The sequence below is a fragment of the Typopeltis vanoorti genome, chromosome 11, assembly GCF_054136105.1.
Source record: "Typopeltis vanoorti isolate ZY-2024b chromosome 11, IOZ_Tvanoo_1.0, whole genome shotgun sequence".
In the NCBI taxonomy this organism is placed as follows: domain Eukaryota; kingdom Metazoa; phylum Arthropoda; class Arachnida; order Uropygi; family Thelyphonidae; genus Typopeltis; species Typopeltis vanoorti.
In genome coordinates, this window is record NC_143559.1 from 67,873,616 (window position 1) to 67,896,312 (window position 22,697).

Here is a 22,697-nt window from a genome sequence, read left to right on the forward strand (position 1 = left end):
TTCAGGAAACCCCTCTGTTTTCCCCTCTTTTCATTCCCTTGGGACTCTACCAGAACAGAGAGTGAAATTATACAGTCTAGTCAAAGGTACTACCAATTCCCCCAGCACATTCTGATATCCCATCCAAATTCATAGCTGTATTCACATCAAGATACTGTAATATCTTAGGAACCTCCATTTCCTCTGTCCTTAGTTCCACATTAACTCTTGTTATGCCTATTACTGAAATATCTTCACCTGGATGATGCATTCATAGGTATACCTAACTACTATGGAGAATGTACCTTAGTTTAAACATGTAATCACTAGAAAGCAATAAAAATATATATATAATAATAAATTATGAGCTGTGTTGTATTTGATTTGTTTACCTGTGAATAAAGTGGCATTCTTCCAAATAATGGCATCCCTTTCCGACATCTAGTGCCAAATTCAACAAATCCGTTAAGGTGAGGGTAGACGACTTGTTCTACAAAAAAAAAAAAAAAAAATCATGGAACATTAGATTATTTCAAATTAGAATTATTACAAAAAATAAACCGATCATGTCAATATTAATTATGATACATACTGGCTTGGGTCTGGATTCTCTTAAAAATGATTTCAAATCACCTCCTGGCAATAGTTCAAGAACGATAAAGCGTGGTAACTTTTCAAAACAGACTCCAATGAATCCAACAATATTGGGATGCTTGAACTTGCTGCAATACGAACAATGAAAAAAAGGTGAATGTAGTCATTGTTGCATTATTTTTGTTTCACATTTCAACAATACAAAAAAATATAATTTAATGATTATTTAGTATATTTATGGAATGATTACTAAAGTGACAAAACACGAACCGATAATAATATTTGTACACATACCGGCCACAGAATTAGAAACCTTTATGCAGATATATAAACGTCACTTACACAGCCTACATGCAAAATTCTTGGTCACATGCGTCACCACATGTTCTAGGCAGCAATTTAAGAATGATTATGGTCAGTAATCGTCAATAGTGCTGATTGCAATGGTAAAAAACAAACGATATTTCGGAGTTCGATAAATGGCTTATTGTGGGTGTCCAGCTAGCTGGAGTCACGATTTTGAAACCAGCAGAGCTGACTGGTTTCTCAAAAGGTGAGATATCCCGAATGTTTAATCAGTGGAAAAATAACCCACTTTACTTGTCTAAGAGGCGTAACTGTGATCCTAAGAAGTCTGTCAAGAAGCTGTCATCTAAGAAAGCTTTCAAGGACAAACAGAACTTCCAAAGTGCGATAATTGATCGAACCATTTAATGAAGGCTGTTCCCGATCCATATCTCACCGAACTATGCACAAACTAAGAAAGTCTTAGAAAAACTTAGAAATCCTCTACTTGCCAATAGAAATGAACTTGGCTTTCTTCGGACGACCTAGCGCTGTGAATGCACACGTCACTTCCACTCAGCTATACAGGCCTTAAATCAAGCGGCGAATTGAAAATTATTTAAAGCAGCATATATTAATGAGTATTACTGCAGGGGTACTTTGCTATACTTTGAATTTAAAATGTGAGAAGCAGGCATCCTTAGATGTTGATTTGTTAGGTTATTTTTTTTTTTGTTTATATTTGCGTTGGTCTACATAAATATCTACGATAAATACCTGCTACAGAAGAAAAGGAATCATTCTCTAAAAAATTCTACACAAATATTAGGACTGTCTAGACTTATTTTCGGAAACAGAAAGTTACGCTTTACATCATGTTACTGAAATGAAAAACAGATCATCGTGGAAACAGATTACAAATTCCCTTATAAGCATTCGTGGGAAGATGAAAATTGCAAGAATAAACCTACATAAAATATGGCATACACTATCGAAGTAGTTCCCGATTAGTCAAACATAATGCACGCATTTTTATGATTATCACCACAGACCGCTATCGAAAACAAACATTTATATAAGAGCATTATTGTTTGATTTAAAGCAGGATGATATTCTTTTTAAAAAAATATAGGTTCTTGAAACTATAACTGATTTCCTATTAGTAATGTTTGATAATGTATCTTAATAATAATCGTACACTTTTATTTGAAATGTGTTTTATTTGACTGTTTAAAGACAGTCCCAAACATTAAAGATTGTAAAAGCCTAAACACTAAAATTGGTACATCAATGATGTGTAGGCAAGTAGACGGATAGAAAAAAAGGAGCCTGTTGATAAATTTTGAACAACTGGATGTTGTAGCCCTTAGAGAAATTCTATGAAGAAAACCGACTCCGGAGAACAGAGGTTGAAGCAATGAAAGAGAATAAACGGAAGAAGTTAGTAAGGTATCTTTGGAACTGAACAGTGAACTGGTAGCAACCAGCAGCAGCTAGTTAGCATAAGGAGTTTAAGAAAAAGAGAAGAAATCGCATTAACCAAATACGGAACAGCACCCACAAAAATGTTTGTAGGAGAAATACAAGACTTTTAAAAGATGATGTCTGTGAAATTGTGATAGGAGTGAGTCCGTGATTAACTAAGTGGTCTTCTTCTGGATGGACAGCATCGAGTATTTTTGAAAAGCTTTTGGTGCTCCACCCCATATATGAGAACAATATTCCAAGATAGGGTGGATTTATGAGGAAAATAATGTCCTGAGTGGGAAGGGATACATAGGTTTGTTGATGTACAAAAGACTGTGGATGTGATCTGCTAATACCAGGAGAGGCTACAGATGCTATGTTAGTCCAAGAAGAGATATCTGATCATAATGGAGTTCTGAGTATTTTGAAAGGTGAAAAGAGGTGAGTATGGCCGTTCTTGCATGAAATAAGGTATGTGTTTCGGTGGCATTCAAATTGATAAGTTGTCCCCTGAAATATCTCAAATAGATCAGTGTTTAAGGTATGAAAGATCTTGTACTTGAAGATATGTGGACATCAGAAGGCTTAGCGAATGTAAAAGAGAAGTGTACTACGATCAGCAAAACTGTACTGTACTGTACAGAGGATTTGAAGTTAGTGATAGAAGTCATTCATAAATAGTAGAAAGAGAGTGTAGAGAAAAAATCGCAGAACTCAAGGGTACTCCAGCATTCGTGGGAAAATCTGGAAGAAGGAAGTCATCCATCATGACACATAATGAACGACCAGAGAAGAAATTATCAATCCACTTGCGAAGGGTGGATGCCAGACTATACGATGGTAATTTTGTGTCAGACCCAATTAATTGCCTTGGAAATATTGAGCGAGACCACCACACACATGGATTTCAGCAAACGTTTTCCTAGCTTGGCCCACAGATGACTAATGTTGAGATCTGCTATAAATTGAGAGTGGTCAAATCCACATTGATCACTGATTAACTGCTAGGCGTCAAGGTAATAAAGGAGTTGACTGATTGCTGATGACTTTCTCCGTTATTTTCAGAAAACTGAGATAAATGCATTAGGACGATAGCTTTTATCTCCCTTCTTTGGATAGCATATATTAGTTTGGTTTCATGCTGAATGGCTGATGAAGATGACTATGAATGACTGTAAAGATCATTCAGGATGTTAGTTCAGAATCACAATTTAGAATTAAGTTTTAAGCACAGTTATGGAGAATATCAGAAGACTTGTTTGTATCCCCGCTATTGTGATTCTTATGATGTTTTCTACGAAAGGTTAGTCGCAAAGAACTGCATTAGTAAACAGTTCTTTGCAAAGTAAAGGATAGCTGGCCTTGATTATCGCTGTTGTGAAGCCAGCAGGTCATTCTTTAGGAGATTTTCCACTGGTACCATCTGAATGTGTGACACAGATGGAAACATGGATGGGAAGAAGTTTCCTCCATGACTTTGGCGATGGACGACTGTCATGTTGCAGGAGGTAAGTTTTTGCACTTGGATTGGTCGATTTCTTTCCTCATTTGTGTGCTTGCCTTCTGAGCTGAGTGTGAAAAGTGATAAAGAAGAGCTGAAGGATGGAAGCTGCCCGGAAAGTTGTCAACGTCAAAAATAATTAATTACAATAATTAATTGATTACAAGGCTATTTCGAGTTGAGGTTTGTAACATCTTTTACATAGCAGACTTACCTCATTATGAGAGCTTCCATTAGAAAATCCATCTCGGCTTGATTGGATGATAACTCTGGCAAGGTCTGAAACAGATTGAAAAGAATTAGAAGGATGAAAACATTACAATTACAATTTACAATCTTGTGTAGCTACATTACTCGGATTTAATTACTATTGTATCACCAGTTTCAAAATTATTTTATTTTCAACATAAATATGCTACACAAGGTGGCGCTTATCTTTGTTCTCAAAAAATCACCTTCAGCATTTAATATTGATATTAAGATATTTAGTTAATAAAATGCACAGGATGTATTTGTTGTTGTAGCACAGCCTAACGCGTTTTCGCAATCATTCATTGTGTATTAATGTTTTCATGAAGGAGATAAGCATTTTAGTCTGTATGATTTGTATCATATTGTCTGCAGATTTCTGTGTAAATGGTTTATGTGGTTATTCCAGATTTGCATCAAGGTAAATTCCAACGTACCATATTGTTGTAACGTGATCATGGTAGTTCTACTGGTGTATGCATCCTCGTATATTTCAGAACCCGATATCAAATGTCTGATATTGTTAATTACTCATTGATCAAGTGGCTGGCTTAGTGGGTTTATGATTAACACCACTGTACCCTGCACATTAATTATCATCACTGTGAGAGTTCTGGTAGAGATAATTTATAGTTTAAGCCAAATAAGGATGGAATTAATATTCTATTGTATGTCTTTGTCATTATGACCCGAAATTGTGGCGGTATCATTTGTGTAGTGGATTATCTAGTCTCTTACAGGTAGCTTAATATCATCATGCATATTAACTGTTAACATTTTCTGTTAAAGAGCATAGGAAAGAGAGAAAAAGCCTCTTTGTGACTCCAAAAATGGTCAATAACTGTTACGAGTCGATTCATTTGCGAATTTTTTCTTCCGAGGGATGTTTTTAAATAGGTGTTAATACGATCTCTAATATGTCAGGTATAGTTTCGAACATTTTATTTCATTTTAGCGTGATCGGATCTAGGCCAATCACGTGTAATTTAATATCCTTGGATCTGATACCACTGATAACCGAACCTTTGTTTGGATTAATTTCATAAACAGCCGAAATTTGTTCATCTTTCATCAATGTTGAAACCATAATATACTTATATGTGAGCTTAGGGATCTGTTACTGTACTTCTAGGAAGTATTCCAAAGGTGTTATTACAATCATTTACTAGCTGGTGGTAGGCTTCGTCTCTTTCATGTAACTGATGTTTTACACTGCCTTACATCATTTTAAGTAGAAGTTTGGGTATTTTTATTTTCTTGGTAGCTTTTTTTTTGTACATTTTATGATTATAATTTCTGTGATAAATAATTATTATTTTGAATGTTCATACTTGCATGTGAGTTTCTGTTCAACAAGAGTTTGCAAAATGATGTTAATTACTGAAACAATTTACATATTTTCTTGTGATGTGTTCAGATCCTTGGCGACTAGCTTTTGCAAGTCATTTTGCAAGGAATTCGAAGCAAAAATATTTTTTTTCAAAACTGTTTCTCTTTTCATTCTCTGCTGTTGTAGACGCATTTTCTTGTTTTCCGTGCTGCATTATTGGAACTTCCATTCAATTCATCACGTTTCACACTTTACTTTCTTTGCTGAGAAGAGTCAAGACAACCAGAACCTATTGTTGACTTTTAAGATAGTTTTAAGATACGATCTAAAATGTCATTTAGATGATGAAGCCATCAGGCGGCATTTACTGTAGAAAATGGCTTTCCTTTCTTTAATTTAGTATGGCTGGTAACCATGACAACTTCCTTTGTTCTTCTATTGTTGTGAATATTACTCATTCTCGATCTATGAACACGCATTAAATTTAATAATTTAATTTAAGTTTCCTTCGGCAACTGGTATACCGATGCCATTTTTTTTTCATTCGCGTTTTGTAATTTTAAATGCGCTTTATAATGTCACAGGTTTTAACCGAAATGAAGTCCTCAAAATTCTTTACCTTAACAGCTACTGGCATCTCCCCAGTTCCATTGGAATTATTCGTCACGTATCCTTGATACACTTCTCCGAAAGCACCTTGACCTAAAGCTCTAGAAAATACACAATTATTAAAAGTAATATTGATACGTGCTAGTTTGTTGTATACTACAAATAATTGAAACCAATTACACATAAATAAAAAAACGAACATTTTAAGCTGTATAAAAAGCTATATAAAAAAGCTGTATAAAAAAAGATAAAGAATTATAATTAGTAAAGAAAGGTACCATCTCTTGCTTTGACTTTGCTTCTTTAGCTGTGATTCAGATGATAGAAGTGGTTGCAGTTCGTCAAGTCGGAATCGGAGCCTTCAAATAGCAAATCTAGCAATCGAGTTCATAGTAAACAGTTCTTCTTACCGTCTTATTAAACATCCCACCACAGTCTCGGTAGAATTTGGTCAGGGGATTGTGTTTTCCAGGGGATCTGTTGGAACTCAATCGTGCTTATGAACCATTCTTGCGACTGATTGGTTCAACATCCTTTGCAACCTGTGGGAGTATCATTGTGATGTCATAGAGAAAGAGCACATGGTCAAATAAGTATTCCAAGATATCCTTGAAACGTTATTCTACCATCGAGAGGTATTACAGCATAGACTTCCTCAAATTCCCTAAAATATTACAAATCTTCCATCATCTTGAACTTGGATCCAAACTCTCGTGTGTGAATACATCCAGGTTCTGATTACACGAGATTTTGGATCAATTTGTATTCGATATCTTGCTTAGGTAGTTCTCGACTAATGTTCTTGGCGAAACTGACATTTTAGGGAAGCGAAGATGCTCGCCGATATTCATATGTTTAAAACACTTTGGTTTGATTTTATACAAGTGTTCAAATCTATCAATAAAACAAAAATGAACGCCATTTTCGATTACGATGTTTACACTCGCTAACTGTCAAATAAATGGAGAAACTTATGACGTTTTCCAGATCTAGCGGCATCTTTCTCCATTTTTAAAAGGGAAAAAAAATCCGTTAATTGTCAGACCGATGTTAGCAGTTTCAAGTTCGCGACAATTGCAACATTTCATAAGATAGAACCGAATGAAAAATAAAATAAAATAAACATACTGCGAGTAACATTGTCCTCATGTGTTCCTGACTGGAATGAATTTATGAACAGGCAAGCACACATGGCGCATTAAATAAAATATTTCCTCATTTCTTTTTTTTTTCCATTGTTTATTTTGGTTTGTTTTTCTATGTTGTAATTAAATGTTAATAAAATCATATTTCATATTAAGTTTGTGACATTCTTGTTTTACTTTTTTTATATACAGTACAGGCATGAGTTGTTTCCTGATACTTCCGTTATATATACAGGATGGCCATAATTAAAGGTGTCTATGTAGCGAAAAATGTATTGGACGAAATTCCACCAGACTTGGTGTAAGTACACTCTGGAACATGGGGTTTTGATTTACAGAAGATAAAAAAAAAAACAGTAAAAATTCTTTATTTAAATTAAGGGGATATGAAACCGAAATGAAGCTTATTAGCTCTTTATACTTAAGTAAAAATTCTGCCACCAGGGGATGTTTGGGGCTAGAATCGCGTGATTTGGGATTAACTAATTTAATTAGTTAATTAATTATTTAATTAACTAATCACAGTTCTGGAATCCTATGGAATTGATAAAAAACTAATAGCTATATTAAAAGATGTTTACCAGAATGCAGTTGCAGCAGTTAGAATAGGTGATGATTTGGGGAAATGGTTTAAAACAAGCAGAGGTGCTAGACAGGGAGACCCAATATCACCAAGCATTTTCATCACACATTTAGAAAGAACAACGGAAAAAATGAAGGAAGATGCCAAAGGAATATCTGTACACGGAATGAGAATTAACAATCTGAGATTTGCAGATGACATTGTTATTATTAAAGAAGACGAAAGAGAACTACAAAAAACACTGAAACTGTTAAATGAGGAAGGGAAGAGATTTGGACTTGTTATGAACTTTGAAAAAACAAAGATAATGGTATTTGGTGAGAAGAACATAAAACAAAAGATTCCAAGTGGATGGAACTGATATAGAAAATGTAGAACAATTTACATATTTGGGAAGTAATCTGACATATGACTTGGACAAGCATAAGTCAGATTAAAAAAGAAATAAAGATCAGGATTGCAAAGGGAAGGGCAAATCTGAAGGCCATGGATAACATCTGGAAAAGTAAAGTGGTCAGTCTGCAAACAAAACTAAGAGGTATTGGAAACATGCATCTTCAGCGATGTACTGTACGGATCTGAAACTTGGGTAAATAAGGAATCAAGAAAAAGAATTTTGTCATTTGAAAGAACTTGTTACAGGAAGATTCTAAGAATAGGATGGGTACAGAAAATCACCAATGAAGAGCTCTATCAGAAAATACAACCAAAACAGAATCTAATGCAGAAGATTATAAAACGGAAGCTGCAATTATTTGGACACATCTGTAGAATGAGTGAGCACCGGAAGATAAAGACATTTATGTTTGGTATTTTGGATGGTTTAAACAGAAGAGGTAGACCATACAGAGAATGGATAAACGATATAAAAGACTGGTGTGGAATGGGTATACAAAAACTGCGACACTGGGCACTGGACAAAGAAAGGTGGAAGAAGATAGTGAAACAGGCATCAGACTTCAACGGGCAGTGAGCCCATGATTCGTGATGATGATGATGATGATGATGATGAATGGCTGGAAGAGACACAATAAATTATGATGTTCTAAGAACTGCATTCTGGGAATAATATTTTCAGCGGAACGCAACAGAACTGCATTGATTGGCCTCACATGCTGCGCTATTCTGTCTTTCAAGGTTGCTAAATCAGAAACATGTCCTTCGTACACCACGCGTTTCAGATGGTCCCACGACCAAAAGTCACAGAGGTTTAGATCAGGCGAACGAGGCAGCCATGATGTGAGAAATGCACGATTCATCACTCGGTTTTCTGTGAAGTGTTTTCGTAACATTCGCTGTACAGGGAAATCCAACGTGAGATCGTACTCCATCTTGCATGAATATGGTAGAGTCAAGGCATCTTCGCTGCTGCAATCCGAACAACAAAGTGGCACAGCATCTCCCGACACTTAACAGCAGAGACGGTACATGTCACTGGTCCTGTCGGGCGAAGTCCTTCGAAAAAAGTACGCACCGATAATTGACCATGCTGTGAAATTACATCACACTGTGACTACATCATAAATTACACCACACTGTGACACATCAGACCCCGTTACACTGAGTGTAAAGAGGTCTGATGGAACGCATGAGGGTTATTCGCAACCCAAATGCGGCATTTGTGTGCGTGAACACCACCTTTCAGATAAAAATGTGCCTCGTCACTCCACAAGATCTTCCACGGCCGTTCATCGTCCACCCCCCATTCGAGCTAAGAATGTCAGGGCAAACTGCAGTCGAGTTTCTGCACCACCAAGAAGCAAAGCTTGAGTATGGGAGATCTTCTAGGGGGGGGGGGGGAACCTCAGCATTTGACACAGGATTTTCCCCACAGTTGAGTATGGCATGTCCAGTTGCCTTGATATTGCCCGAACACTGCTGGACCCTTGTGCGTTATCCATTCCGTGTTCCACGACGGCAGTTGAAACTTCGTCAACTTGTTGAGGAATAATCCGTTTGCGCCCTCGTTCTGGCCTCACTGCTAAAGATCCGCTATTTTCAAATCTTAAAATCATTTTTCTAAGATTTGTTATTGTCATTGGACCTTTTCTCCTATCATCCAAATGCCAGAATTCTCGAAGCAAGTCATAACCACGTTGTTGTTAGTAAAGCTTGACTAGCAGCTCACGTTCCGGTAAGGTGAGATCACCGTATCACCGTCGGTCTTATCAGAATGACGCGAATCCGTTCCAGTCTTTCTTATATACCTACCAACTCGTCAGTTGAAACACTGAGATTATGCAAATATCACGCGATTCTAGTGCAAAATGTCCCCTTGGGACAGAATTTTGTACTATTTTCCCATGTTCCAGAGTGATAATTAAATGTAATTAAATTAATTTTATTTAAATAATAAAATTAATTTAATTAAATGTTGAAAGAGCTAACTAGTTTTTCCCACATTTCTTTCGTCTTTTACTGATTTCTTTTTTTTTTTTTATTCCAGTTTATCTTACTAGTTCACAATCAGGTCTCTTTCTTGAAAATCAAAAAAATGTAAAAAGTATTTTTAATGTACCAAACTTAAACTACGTATTGAGAAACGTATCAGTTGAAGACTTCTTTAATCCACGTACATTTGAGATTACTCAACATAGTTGGCTATAAGTGTTAACAACAAAAAAACAGAAGAAATTCTACTAAAACTTTGAAGTCAGTGTATTCCGAAATCAAAATACCCCTGGTGGCAAGAATTTTTTTCAATAAAACTGATCACAAAAGGGTATAATTGTTTTTTATTCATATTCAAATGAAAAGCTTTTATGTTAGTTGAACCAAAGTCTTTCCATCGAAAGCGTAAAATGTTGTCTTCGGAACTTGTTTTTCTTATAAGAGAACAAAAAATGCATTGTTAGTAAGGATAACCACTGGTAACACTTTCACAGAACAAGATGATCGTACCAAATGGAAGAAGTTCCGCATTTTTTGGATTATAACTGCTCTTATGAATTCGATCCACTAGTGGATAATTTTATAAAGAGGCAATTGGGGATGCAAAATCGTCCGTTGGAAAGGTAAGTAATATGAACAGATTATGCGATGGACGGCAGTCTTTTTCATAACTTTAAATAGGAATGAAAAAGATTACTTAGCAAAGCTCGAGAGGTTGCCCACTTAATCGAAATAAGAGACATCACGTGTGGATTTAGGAAGAAAACAACTGACATTACAATGCAACGACATTTTAAAACTTTTAAAGTGAATAAGAGTGACCCTTCTGGGATTGAATACCGCACAAAATCACTCACTTCACCAAGGTCAGGTTCTCACGTGGAATTTCCCGTAGGTCTTGCACGGTGCACGTGCTGCCTCCGAACTCGTAGTTGGGGTTGTATTCGGTCACCGTTCCCCCCGTCGCTTGACGCAGTCGACTCAGCTGGAGTTCCGGGTTGTTCAATGGCTCGTGACTCAAGTCTCGTGCCTGCTTCTTTCGGTAGCGGTTGACTGTCGAAAAAAGGGAAGAAAAAAAAACAGAATAGGTTAGAAGGAAGAAAAAAAAAGCACGGGTAGAGTATGATCTCAATGATGATAATAAGATGAATTCAATTACAATATTACTAATAAGGCTAGCTAGGTTCTCTTTTAAGTGCATCTGTAACGAACTGAATAATGCAGTTTATTGGCATAGAAATTTTTACACGTGGAGTTGTAAAGACCCCAAAACATTCCGTATAATGCAGGTTGAAACAAGAATGGGGAGGCGAAATATTCACTGAAGAGTTAGGAATTCCAGTTGATTTATGACAGCTAAAAACACCGGAAGTTTAATTGTGATGAACCGGAAGTAAGCGTTGAATAGCAAGGAAGAGTAATAAAATAAACAATTGATTTTATTCTCGCAAATTTCTATGCATTTTGAAGCAGAGGGGTCATTAGAATGGGTATAATTATGGACGGAAACTTAGCAAGAGAGATGTAAAAACATCCTCTCTCTCTCTCTCTCTGACATTTATAACAGAACGTGAACACCTCGGAGAAGAACTAAATTCTAGATGTCACTAAACGGCAAAACACAGCCGATCTTCAAATAGATATTTAATTTACTTTTCTGAGCAAAGTACTATTCAGTGTTGCTTATCAAAGAATATTCGGTTGGTTTTCTATATATTTCGAAATTCGAATGAACATACTTATTATCTGTGAGATCACGAGTACAGGTAGTCTATACGGCAGTGTTTCCCAACGTGGGGCAATTTTAATATTTTGGGGGAAATTAGAAAGTGATGGAGCATTCGTCACCTCATCACCGATATAGTAAAAAAATCCCCATTGTCGACGTTGCGATCCTGAATTTCCGAGAAAAAAAACTGACAAAACTAGTACAGCATTCAACATAAATGCAGTATCAAGAAGAACTCTCAGAAAAGCAAAACGATGAGTCTATTAGAACTTTATTCAACATAAAAGGAACAATGGCATGTTTTTCTGACGAGGCAGAAACGAAATACCTAAATTCAACTAGTTTTGCAAAAAAATTACTGTTGTCCTTCCCGTCGTCATATTTAGTTGAATGTGGCTTTCGTGCTGTAAATGACTTGCTACTGAAAAAAAAAAAAAAAGAAAGAAAAGAAAGAAATCATCTGGATATCACAAACCATGGGGATTTGAGATTGAAAATGACTAAATTAGAACTTCAAAACTCTTTGAAGCAGACCTCAAGCTCAAGGATCACATTAACTTGGATTTTATTTTCCCGAGTTCAGTTCGATTTAAGTTTTATGTTTTATAATATACAAAGTGTAATATAAAATTTATATTCATTGAAGAAAGTCAAATTAAAAACAGTTTAACTTATTTTCCTTTTTTATTTAAAGTTTATATTGTACTTTTTCAGAACTTGGCTGACTATTATGCTAGGGGGGGGGGGGAGGGGGCATGATCCAAAAAACGTTGGGAAACACTGCTATACGGTGATATATTTACATTCCCTTTCACATTTATTGTCAAATATACTACGTATTTATCCCTAACCATAACTGATAAAACCATAACTCATAGAAAAAATATTCGGGATTAAACTCGAGATTGTTAGGAAAGAAACTTACATGCCAGAATGAAGATGAAGGTAACGATGGCCAAGGTGATGAGCACACACATAACAATCACTACAATATAGCGAGTGTGGTATCTTCCCAGGGTACTGGTAATATTAGGACCAGCTATCAGGAAGCATGTTGAACATTAGTGTGATGTAAAGTGAGGTGATTTTGCATAGTAAAATTCAGAAAATAGAAAGAAGAAATTCCTCAGATTAAGCTGCAACTTACCTGTGCAACGGAACCCACTGCTGTCTAGGTGATGGTCCGTAGGACAAATGCAATGGAAGGTTTGGTTCTCCAGGTAGAGTTGAACGCATAAATACTCGCAACCACATCCCTTTTGAGCAGGAAGAACGTCCACACCTCCGTCGCCAAGATTGAAACCAGATTCCACTAATGTAAGCATTGCAGTAGTGATCACGTAAGACGTACCTCCTTGACCATTGTCCTTCGCATTATCTTTCATGGCGGCGTCGCCCCCTGAAACAAATGTTTAATTTTTAATTGTAATTTATGAGCTCAAATGCTCAGTATCAATATGTGTAATCTCGTATAAAACGCTATTACTTGATAAGTCATCCAAAAAATTCGAAATTAGGGCTTATACTCACCGTGCTTTTCACAACCACCTATTTTTGTTGCCTGATAAGATCCATCTCGTTCTTCCATTGGAAGAACATCATAGACTTTTTTCTCCGTTGGGATACGAACTCAAAATCTATCAAACCTTTTGCAAGGCCTATCTTTGCTTATTGAGTCAATCCGTAAGTTCTTTCTGAACAAGACGGAAGGTATAATGTGTAGTGCTGATGATTGCACTGCAATTATTGGCATTCACGTAGCCTTATCACTAATGCAATAGATGAATCGCAGACCAGTGAGACCCGATTCTCGTGCGTGTCGCTAGCAAAGTTGCCACATTTGTTCTTCAGTTGAGAAAAATATATATATATATTGATCCGAATCCTATTCCACTCCTATATGGAAGCGTCAATGATTTGTCTTCGGGAAACTAGATATTTCAAAAGAAAACCGTCAAACCAGCTATAGCACACATGTGCAATTAACGAACAAAATAGACTGGTCTGAGTGACTTCGGCCGAAATTCAATTCAAAAGACGACTTTCCATCATAGACCTATGAATAGGAATGGGATTAATTCCTGTAACACGTGCAGCGAGATAATACTTAACCAATGAAATCTCTTTTCTGAAGTACTTTGTCCATTTTGTCGTTTCCATTCAGCGCCCATTAAAACAAGATTCTCAAAGGTTTTAAATAGTTTAAGAAGATTAAGAAATCCAAAGAAGTTTACTAAACGATAGTCCATTTAGTGCCATCTCAAATTCTCCCAAAGTTATTAAATTTCTTGTTTTGCTTCTTTCCTATTTGCGATGATGTTACAATTGAATTCTCCTTTTTTTTTCCTTGGGAATGCGTCTGTTTGATATAGTCGGAATGGGAAAAGATGGTTCTTTCAGACACATTGAAATACTGACGGGTTGTCCTATTATAAAATTATGATTAGTTTTAATCATAATTTGATTAGAACTAATCAAATACAGAAAGTGAGATACCGCCATCAAAGGCAAGAAACAAGCCTTTGATGGCGGTATCCTGGTATAGAGATTATTCTCGTGGCTATCTATGTCCTCCTGTTCCTACACCCCGGCCACTGATTCTTACCTGAGGATTGTTTCAGATCATGTAGTACCCTACATGGTGACAATGTAGCCCGATGGATACGGACTCTTGTCATCCCCTTGTCACAAGGCTTGCATTGTGTAAGCAGGATATGAAAAGCGTATATGAGAATTCCGTGTGCTCCATGCTGTCTAAGTCTCTGATGTGAAGCTCATGGAGCATTTATGAGATTATGTGGAACGCAGCATGGGTCGTTCCTTAATCATTCGCTGACCTCCGGAAGTAATTCTATCTAGTTGGTTTAAAATTCGCAATCACCTTTAAATTGGCTTAATTATGACACAACAATAAAAAATTAATCATAAATTGAAAAAACGTCCTGACACGCTATGTAGAGACAACTTACATGGCAAAAAAATACATTTAAATACCTCTAAATCCTCCTCCACCTCCTCCTGCTTCACAGGAGCCACCTCCGCCTCCAAATCCACCAGACGTATCAAATACGGAGACTTTGCATGGTTTTCCTCCTTGTGCTCCGTCCACTAACGATTGGCCAGAAGTCTCAGTTGACGCGGTACCATTCCATCCTCCACCGCCACCTGTAACAGATGATCACCGATTACAATGCGATCACTTTGCAATTGATAAGCGAATAAGGTGATAGATGCTTACAGTTCACGCAATCCTTCTTACCTGGTCCGTGATCAGAAGACAATCCACTCCCTGCAATTGTGCTAATATTCCATCCTTGTCCGTTGGGATCAATCGCTGTTTGTGGATCATCGTTTCTAACAGAAGATAGTCCTCCTCCACCCCCGGCAATTAGTAATGGCACTTTAACCTTGGTTTGGGGATCAAACTATCGAAGAAGAAGAAAAAGAAACAGAAAACATCAGTACATACAACAAAAAAAATATTAAAATATTATTTTTAATATATTTTCAAAGATTTCAGTTCTAATTGGGTTTATTTAAGTGCAAATGATGCAAAACATTCCTTAGATGTACGTAATAACAGAAGCTTACCTTAAAAACAAGCGTAGCTCCTCCTCCGCCACCACCTCCACCACCACCACCACTATCGCCTATCTGTTTCATGTTCTTTAAACTATCAATGCCCCGCTTCCACTTCTTCCGACATTTGCGTTTGATCTAATATTGTAAAATATTTGTAATCAGAGAGTGATTCGTTCTTTAGTAAAGCTTTATATCTGTGAATAATACAACATTGAGAAAATATTACGAGACACTAGAGATTCGTTTCCTCTGAAATTCTCTTTTCTCGTTACCCTTATCTACCGGCAACATCTTGGATGGAAGGTAGTGAACATCAGAGCTTTTCAACTGAGGGTGAATTGGTCGGTCTCATACGCGGTGGTGATTTTATTCTCGGAAAATCGGGTTTTTTCATCGCACAAACACAGGCACACCGGCCATTACAACACACGCGATTAACTTACATAATACACTGGCTTAATAGCCCGAATTTCTTCGGCTGTAAATAAAAAATAACCAACTTAGCCCGATTCAAAAAAGTAGGGTGGATGTGAAATATAATCGAAGATGACTTAGTCTCTATTAAGAAGATTTTTTTCATACTTCCTTCCATAAAACTAATGTGAAATAAATTTGTGATTTTCTTTCATAATAATAACAAGGCAGCTTGTAAACCCAAGCGGACGATTCATACAGAATTCACAACGCAATCCTTAAATAATAATAATAAAAAAATTTGGATATGAAATTCCTAAATAAAATATTAAAATCTCCCATCTGTCGTATATGGATGACTTGAAATTATATAGAAAATCGGCCAAGCAAATAGACTCTTTATTGAACATAGTTCTTATTTTTACTCAGGACATCAAGGAATTTGGTTTAGATTAATTCGCAATTTTATCTATTAAACGAGGAAAAATTAATGGCACTAGCGATTTTAATTTTGATCAAGAGATATATATAAAAGCAATTTCAGCTGAGAACACTATAAATACCTAGGAATATTAGAAGCCAGTGACATTCTCCACTCGAAAGTTAAACAACAGGCAGCAGCAGAATATGCCAAAAGAGTTAGAAATATTCTGAAAACAAAAGTAAATGGATTAAACACAATTAGAGCAATGAATTCTTGGGCTAGTCCAGTGATCCGATACACAGCTGGCATAATAGATTGGACAAAATCTATTATGGATTTTGCAAACTATAAAATCCAGTTTGTCCAGGACAAAGACCCGGACAAACTGGACCGCAAAACTAGAAAACTAATGTCTATGCATCATGCATTACACTCACGAAGTGATGTTGACCGGTTGTACCTACCGAGGAGAATAGGTGGACAGGGTCTGCTGCAAGTGAGACAGATTGTGGAAGAAGAAGAAATTAGCTTAAAAAGTAACATCGACAATAGCTCTGAGCAAATACTTCAAGTAATGACACAAGAGGGTGTTCTGAAAGCAACAGGTAGCAAATGTGATTACAAAAAGGAACAGCAAAATAACCGATATGTGCGCTGGAAAAATAAACCCTTGCATGGCGAATTTCTTAGAGATACTGAGGACAAAATTGACGTGAACAAGACGTGTCAATGGCTACAATATGAATATATTAAAAAAAAGAGAAGGAATTATTATTCTAGCAGCTCAAGAACAGGCATTACAAACTAATGCAATGAAAGCAAAAATTTTGAACATCAACAATAACAGCAAATGCAGATTATGCGATCAGAAAGATGAGACTGTAGAACATCTAATAAGTGCCTGCAGCAATATAGCTCAAACTGATTATAAATACCGCCATGATGAAATGGCCAAAATAGTTCATTGGCATGTATACAAAAATTATGGCTTTCCTACTTCTGATAAATGGTGGCAGCATAAAATAGGACAGTATTGGAAAACGAAACAACAAAAATTCTCTGGGACTTTAGAATACAAAGTGATCGGCATTTGGAACACAATAGACTTGACATCACAATTATCGAACATCGACAGGTTTATATTATTGATATCGCAGTATCCAGTGATAACAACAATAAACGTATAAGTGGGAAAAAATACTAAATGTCGAGATTTGGCAATCGAAGTTGGCCGACTGTGGCTTAAACACACCAAAGTCATCCCAATAGTTATCGGTGCACTTGGTGCAACTTCAAAGAATCTATCCAACTATTTACAAGAATTAAAGATTAACGAAGTGACTGCATATGATCTACAAAAAACAGCATTACTTGGAACAGTCCATATTTTAAGACGATACCTGACGGACTATTCTTATATTCTTGGGTGGTATCACCAGTCAAATTGTTGTTTAAATGACATCTTGCTTTGACTGTGTACCAACTATGTGAATAAAGAAAAGCATCTAGAAAAACGATGTTCTTAAAACTACGCGGACAGCATGTAGTTTTCAAAAAATCCAAAGTCATCTTCCAGTAGAAAAACATAACCCTCCCCTAACTTCAGTGCAACCAAATTCTGGTCCTCTGTCTCTCTCTCTCTCTCTCTCTCTCTCTCTCTCATTTCTATTTCATTCAAAACTATTTCTCCCTTCTACCTCAAATAAACTGTTCTTCTCTCCAATTTTTCTTTAATATTGCATACAACGTTAATTATTATTCACTATAAATCTAAATCATCTTTTTACGCATATTATTCTTTAAAATAATCATATGATATAATATATACTTACCATCATTTCTTTTGGTGTCAGTTTAGATCCATGCTAAATAAAATAAACACAAAAAACGTTTAATATATGAGCATATATATCTGAGCAACTGCTGCTTTATAATGTAAATATATTTCAACAATTAAATAAACAATAATCAGTAAAACAACAATAACTAACAATTATTAGTATTTTTATATTGATATATGACTATTGTGTTGGATTTGCATTTTATGATTTCACTTATTATTATGTAGCAGCTATTTTAATTATTTCTTTCAGCTATTTTAATTGTTTCTTTTTTATTGATGTTATAAGATCCACATAGGAAAAGACCCAAAACCAATAACATGTTATCTGTGTCGTGTATTAAGTAAGACTGTAAGAAGAAAGAAAGAATCTATTGACGTGTTTCTTGAACATGCATATAACTTTCTTGATGTTATACGCATCAAGAAAGTACAAAACAAATTCTTCCTCCGAAAACATAATGATGGTGATAATAATTTATTTAATACTGTACTGCAACAGCGTGTCTCCTTTTATTCTAGATTCACACTAAAACCTCATTGTTGATATAATAATGACTATTAATGTTCTATCATTTGGTTCGCGATTTGAATATTTTTTTCCAACTTTCCAAATTTTTTCCAACGATATAAATTTGCTTTGGGTCTTCGGGTCAGAATAAAAACCCGTTTTGCTTTCTGATAGTTTGAATAATCAAAACTCAATGTTAGTAAAAAAAAAAAAAAAAAACGAATGTGTTCACGCTGCACATTTTGTTCTTTCTGTTGAATTTAAAATATTATTCTTTTAATTTCAGACCTTAATAGAATTTGAAAAGTTTAATTTAAGGACGTAATACATAAAATATGGTATAATCAATTTCCTTTACACTAGAATAATTGATTTTGCGATTTTAAATAATTATTAAGGGGATAAAAACTTTCCTCGTTCGCTAGTGCTTGCCAACTGACCCCTTCCCACTGCACTGACGTTTGACGAAGACGGTAGTCGCATGAATCCGTCGTGTTTTGCTTCGGGTTCGTAGATGTCGTCAATGATCGTGCTCCTTGTCGGCATCTCTCGTTCCTCTACATTTTTATAACATAGAGAACAGGAATTATGAGCTTTTTTTCATTTCATATTTTGTTTTCTTTGTATATCAACAAAGCTAGTTTTCCATGCAAACCATAAATCCTCCACGAAAAAAGAGCTTTTGTAGAAAGGCTGCGAAATTCTATTTATAAATCTATAAAGAAGTTTGCGCATTGACTTTGGAGAATATGAATTGTGTCCCGTTTTTATGATAAGTTGATTTTGCAATAATCAGTTGCACCCGTTCTATTCACATTGTTTTACTTGCTATTAAATATTTATCTGAGTATGGTGACCTTTCACATTCTGTTATATTACTTTAAAATGTAGATTCTCTCCTTCACTCTCTCTCTCGTGTATAATCTTCCAGGATGAAAGGAGAGCAACGTATCCATATAAAGTGCTCTCTTATCTCATTGCATTATTAAACGTGGGGGAATATTTTAATATCATTTGCATGTAGACAGCGCTCTTGTGCTTGAATTACTTTTTATGATATTCAGATTGAAGCGCAGTTATGGCCTCCTTTATTAACTTCACTTTAAAGCATGAAAAATGTCGCGGGTGGCTTTATTTTATTTCTTTAATATTCGCACATTTACATAAAATTTTCATTTTATTTACGTGCGTTTATTTATTGCTATAAGTTTGGTGCTGTTGAAGTTACCTTTGGACAGGCACTTGAACCTTGTTGTCCGATGAGGAAGTAGATCGTTTCACCGCGAGACCAGCGGAAAGTTGACCGAACGAAGGCTCCCCGACTTTTACCGTCGTTTCGAAAACCTTCTCCTCCTCCTGCTCCTCTAGCAAAAACCCTGGAGACAACAAAAAAAAAAAAAAAGAGAGAAAGAAGATCAAGCAAGTAAAAGATGAGTCATTGTTTGTGTTGAAGTACCATAAAAACAAAACAAACTTTAAGAAACAGTTTAACCAAGGAAAAAAACAGCTTGTCAGGGAAATAATCTTACGTGTAAATTCCGTCGTGTGGCACAGTCCATCTTTGTATGCCTTTCATAGCGATATCGACAGAGACTTTAACTGGACTTGTTTTGTACGCCAATGCACACTGAGTCATAGTTGGACCCGTACGACCTTCGCTTCCACAAGTGCTGAAGGAGTATTCTACGAAGTAGGAGAGAAAGAAAATATAAATTTAAGGATATTCTAATAACTGTTAATATTTTATTATTGCATGCCGACAGGCAAACAAAAAAGATGGAAAAGTATAATTCATAAATGTAACATACAGAACAACTCAGCAAATTCTGCTTTTTTTCTGATATGATGAAAAAAAAATATTCCATCCTGTCTAAATAGAACTTAATAACACGTATTCAATAGAATGAAAGGAATATGTTAGAACCGTTTTTGAAATCTGTTCGACCCTTTTTAGAATCTGCTATTATTTGTTAGAATCGCTTGGAGAATCTGTTGTGATTTATTAGAGCTGATTTCAAAATCTCTTATAATCTGTGAGAGCCCTTTTTGGAATCGGTTATAATCTGGAAAAGAGTCGCGATAATAAATATTATCGACATCAAAATTATATTTCAAAACGCACCATTTTTTTGATTGTCTGTGATTATTTCCGTATTTATCCAATAAGGACTTCATGGTAGTGTTACGAAATGACACGAGCCATTTGGCCAGATTAAAAAAAAAAAAATTGAGTTAATAATAACAAATAAGGAAATCATTAGAGCACACAATTACAGAAATAAGTGTTTCGTAATCTCATTCTAGTATTGTGACGTCATAACACAACAATTGAAGTTCAAGCGTATGTTACTGTTGAAATAAATGGTGCTTTGCCTTTACTATAATAAAATCGAAAAAAAAAACAATTATTAGCCTAATTTCAAATCGTTTCACTAATTTAAAAAAAAAAAAAAAATGAAATAATGACTAGAAGATTTTTCATTTCGCAGTATTTAATTTAGACGTAGTTTTTCAGTGTAATTTCTGTATTGTGTATCTAATTAGATCACCCATAAATTAGAATTAGATCTGTAGGTATATAGGCAATATATAACTATAGAAGTTTGAGTATTTTGACACAGTTAAATAATTAAAATAGTAACACATCTAAATAGCAAATAAAGGGGCGTTTCTTACTTGTAGCATTCCTTAAATGTGATTTGTCCGTTGACCGATATTCTTTCTCTGCTGGAATAGAAACATTAAGAAAACATCAATATAGGTTATGTTGTTAAAAATTGATAATTTTATTTTATTTTATTTAAAAAAATTACCATTCTACACGGAATTAAATGTACGAAGAAGATGCTCAGAATATCGTAATTGTTAAGACAAAAATATTCTTTGTTGAAATGAAAACGAAGTTTGTAGTTTTAGATCCAAATTGATTTTTCCATTTCGTCTTTAAACGCACTCTAGAGAGGGCGCATTATACTCTACTTAACTTCTGCTTAATTAAGAAATAACTGAAGACTAACGTCTTTAATTAATCGCAAAAATAAAAAAGGTTAAGTGAACACAAAATGTGCTGAAGTTAAGATCAAGTTGGGGGACTCAAAGAAGCTTGAAGTTTTAACTTGCGCTTAATAATTGTTAATCGATGCATTCGTTCACGTAATATTAAAGTTGAAATTCAAAACGATAGTCAGAGGAAGTCATCTCTGATTAATTAATAGAGGGAAATGAAATTATTATGTTCAAGCATTGCTGCAGAATATTGGATATTTTCATTTTCTTTAAGACAAATATTTTAAATCTAACATTTTTTTTTTCGTTTTAGTAAAATGAAAAAGCATCCATCAAAAAAAAAAAAAAAATCGGAATCGTATTCAGTTTTATTTGCGTAGTTCATTTCTAACTCAATAGATGGCAGTAGAACATCAATTCACTCATTCTTATAGTACGGTTCATATTTCCTCAATAATTAAAACAAATGTGTATAAAAATATATAAACAGTTGAACAGTAAAGTAATTATATATACACAGCTGACTGGAGTATGAAATATATATTTTAATGGAAATAAATATATAATTCAATGTTATCCTAATGTAATCGTTTAAATTTAATTCTAGTGTAATATGATATGTAAAAAATATACATGTTTATATTATTAATTCATATTTGGTTTAAATCACATATTTGTAAATGTGAAAAGAAAACTGAAAGAAAAGAGTCTGCGGAAGAAAAAAAAACTTAAATCGGACTTATAATTAATCAAATGATTAATTCATAACAATGAAAGCGATTTAGATGTTGATGGCAGACGTTTTAAAAAAACATTTGACGTACCTGCACCAAAAATAAACAATAATACAGATTTAACAACAATATTTAAGAATGAAAAACAATCATTACGTGTTCAAATTCTAGCTGCATGGATTACTTCTCATGAACTCTTTTGCTTTAATTGTGCAGAATGCGCATGCGCAACTGCATTGTTAAATATTAGCTCGTGTTTTCAATGTGAGAGTCTCATTCTCTTTTAATTGTTAAATAATACATTGTTAAATTGATGATAAATGT

The 22,697-nt window shown here is 35.0% G+C and overlaps 1 protein-coding gene across 1 annotated transcript in view; it reads right to left on the bottom strand.

Annotated features, from left to right (window-relative positions):
• The window catches only part of LOC150101692 (leukocyte tyrosine kinase receptor-like), a 95,828-nt gene that overhangs the window by 24,715 nt on the left and 48,416 nt on the right, over positions 1–22,697 (bottom strand). The window contains exons 10-23 of the mRNA XM_090399891.1: positions 21,310–21,360; positions 20,163–20,316; positions 19,862–20,009; positions 18,115–18,147; positions 15,454–15,579; positions 15,122–15,287; positions 14,857–15,027; positions 13,010–13,261; positions 12,788–12,901; positions 10,991–11,186; positions 6,025–6,115; positions 4,041–4,105; positions 572–701; positions 372–469 (exon numbers count right to left, since the gene is read on the bottom strand). Of these exons, the coding sequence (XP_090256017.1) occupies positions 372–469; positions 572–701; positions 4,041–4,105; positions 6,025–6,115; positions 10,991–11,186; positions 12,788–12,901; positions 13,010–13,261; positions 14,857–15,027; positions 15,122–15,287; positions 15,454–15,579; positions 18,115–18,147; positions 19,862–20,009; positions 20,163–20,316; positions 21,310–21,360 (1,795 nt within the window). The remainder of the gene's footprint in view (positions 1–371; positions 470–571; positions 702–4,040; positions 4,106–6,024; positions 6,116–10,990; positions 11,187–12,787; positions 12,902–13,009; positions 13,262–14,856; positions 15,028–15,121; positions 15,288–15,453; positions 15,580–18,114; positions 18,148–19,861; positions 20,010–20,162; positions 20,317–21,309; positions 21,361–22,697) is intronic.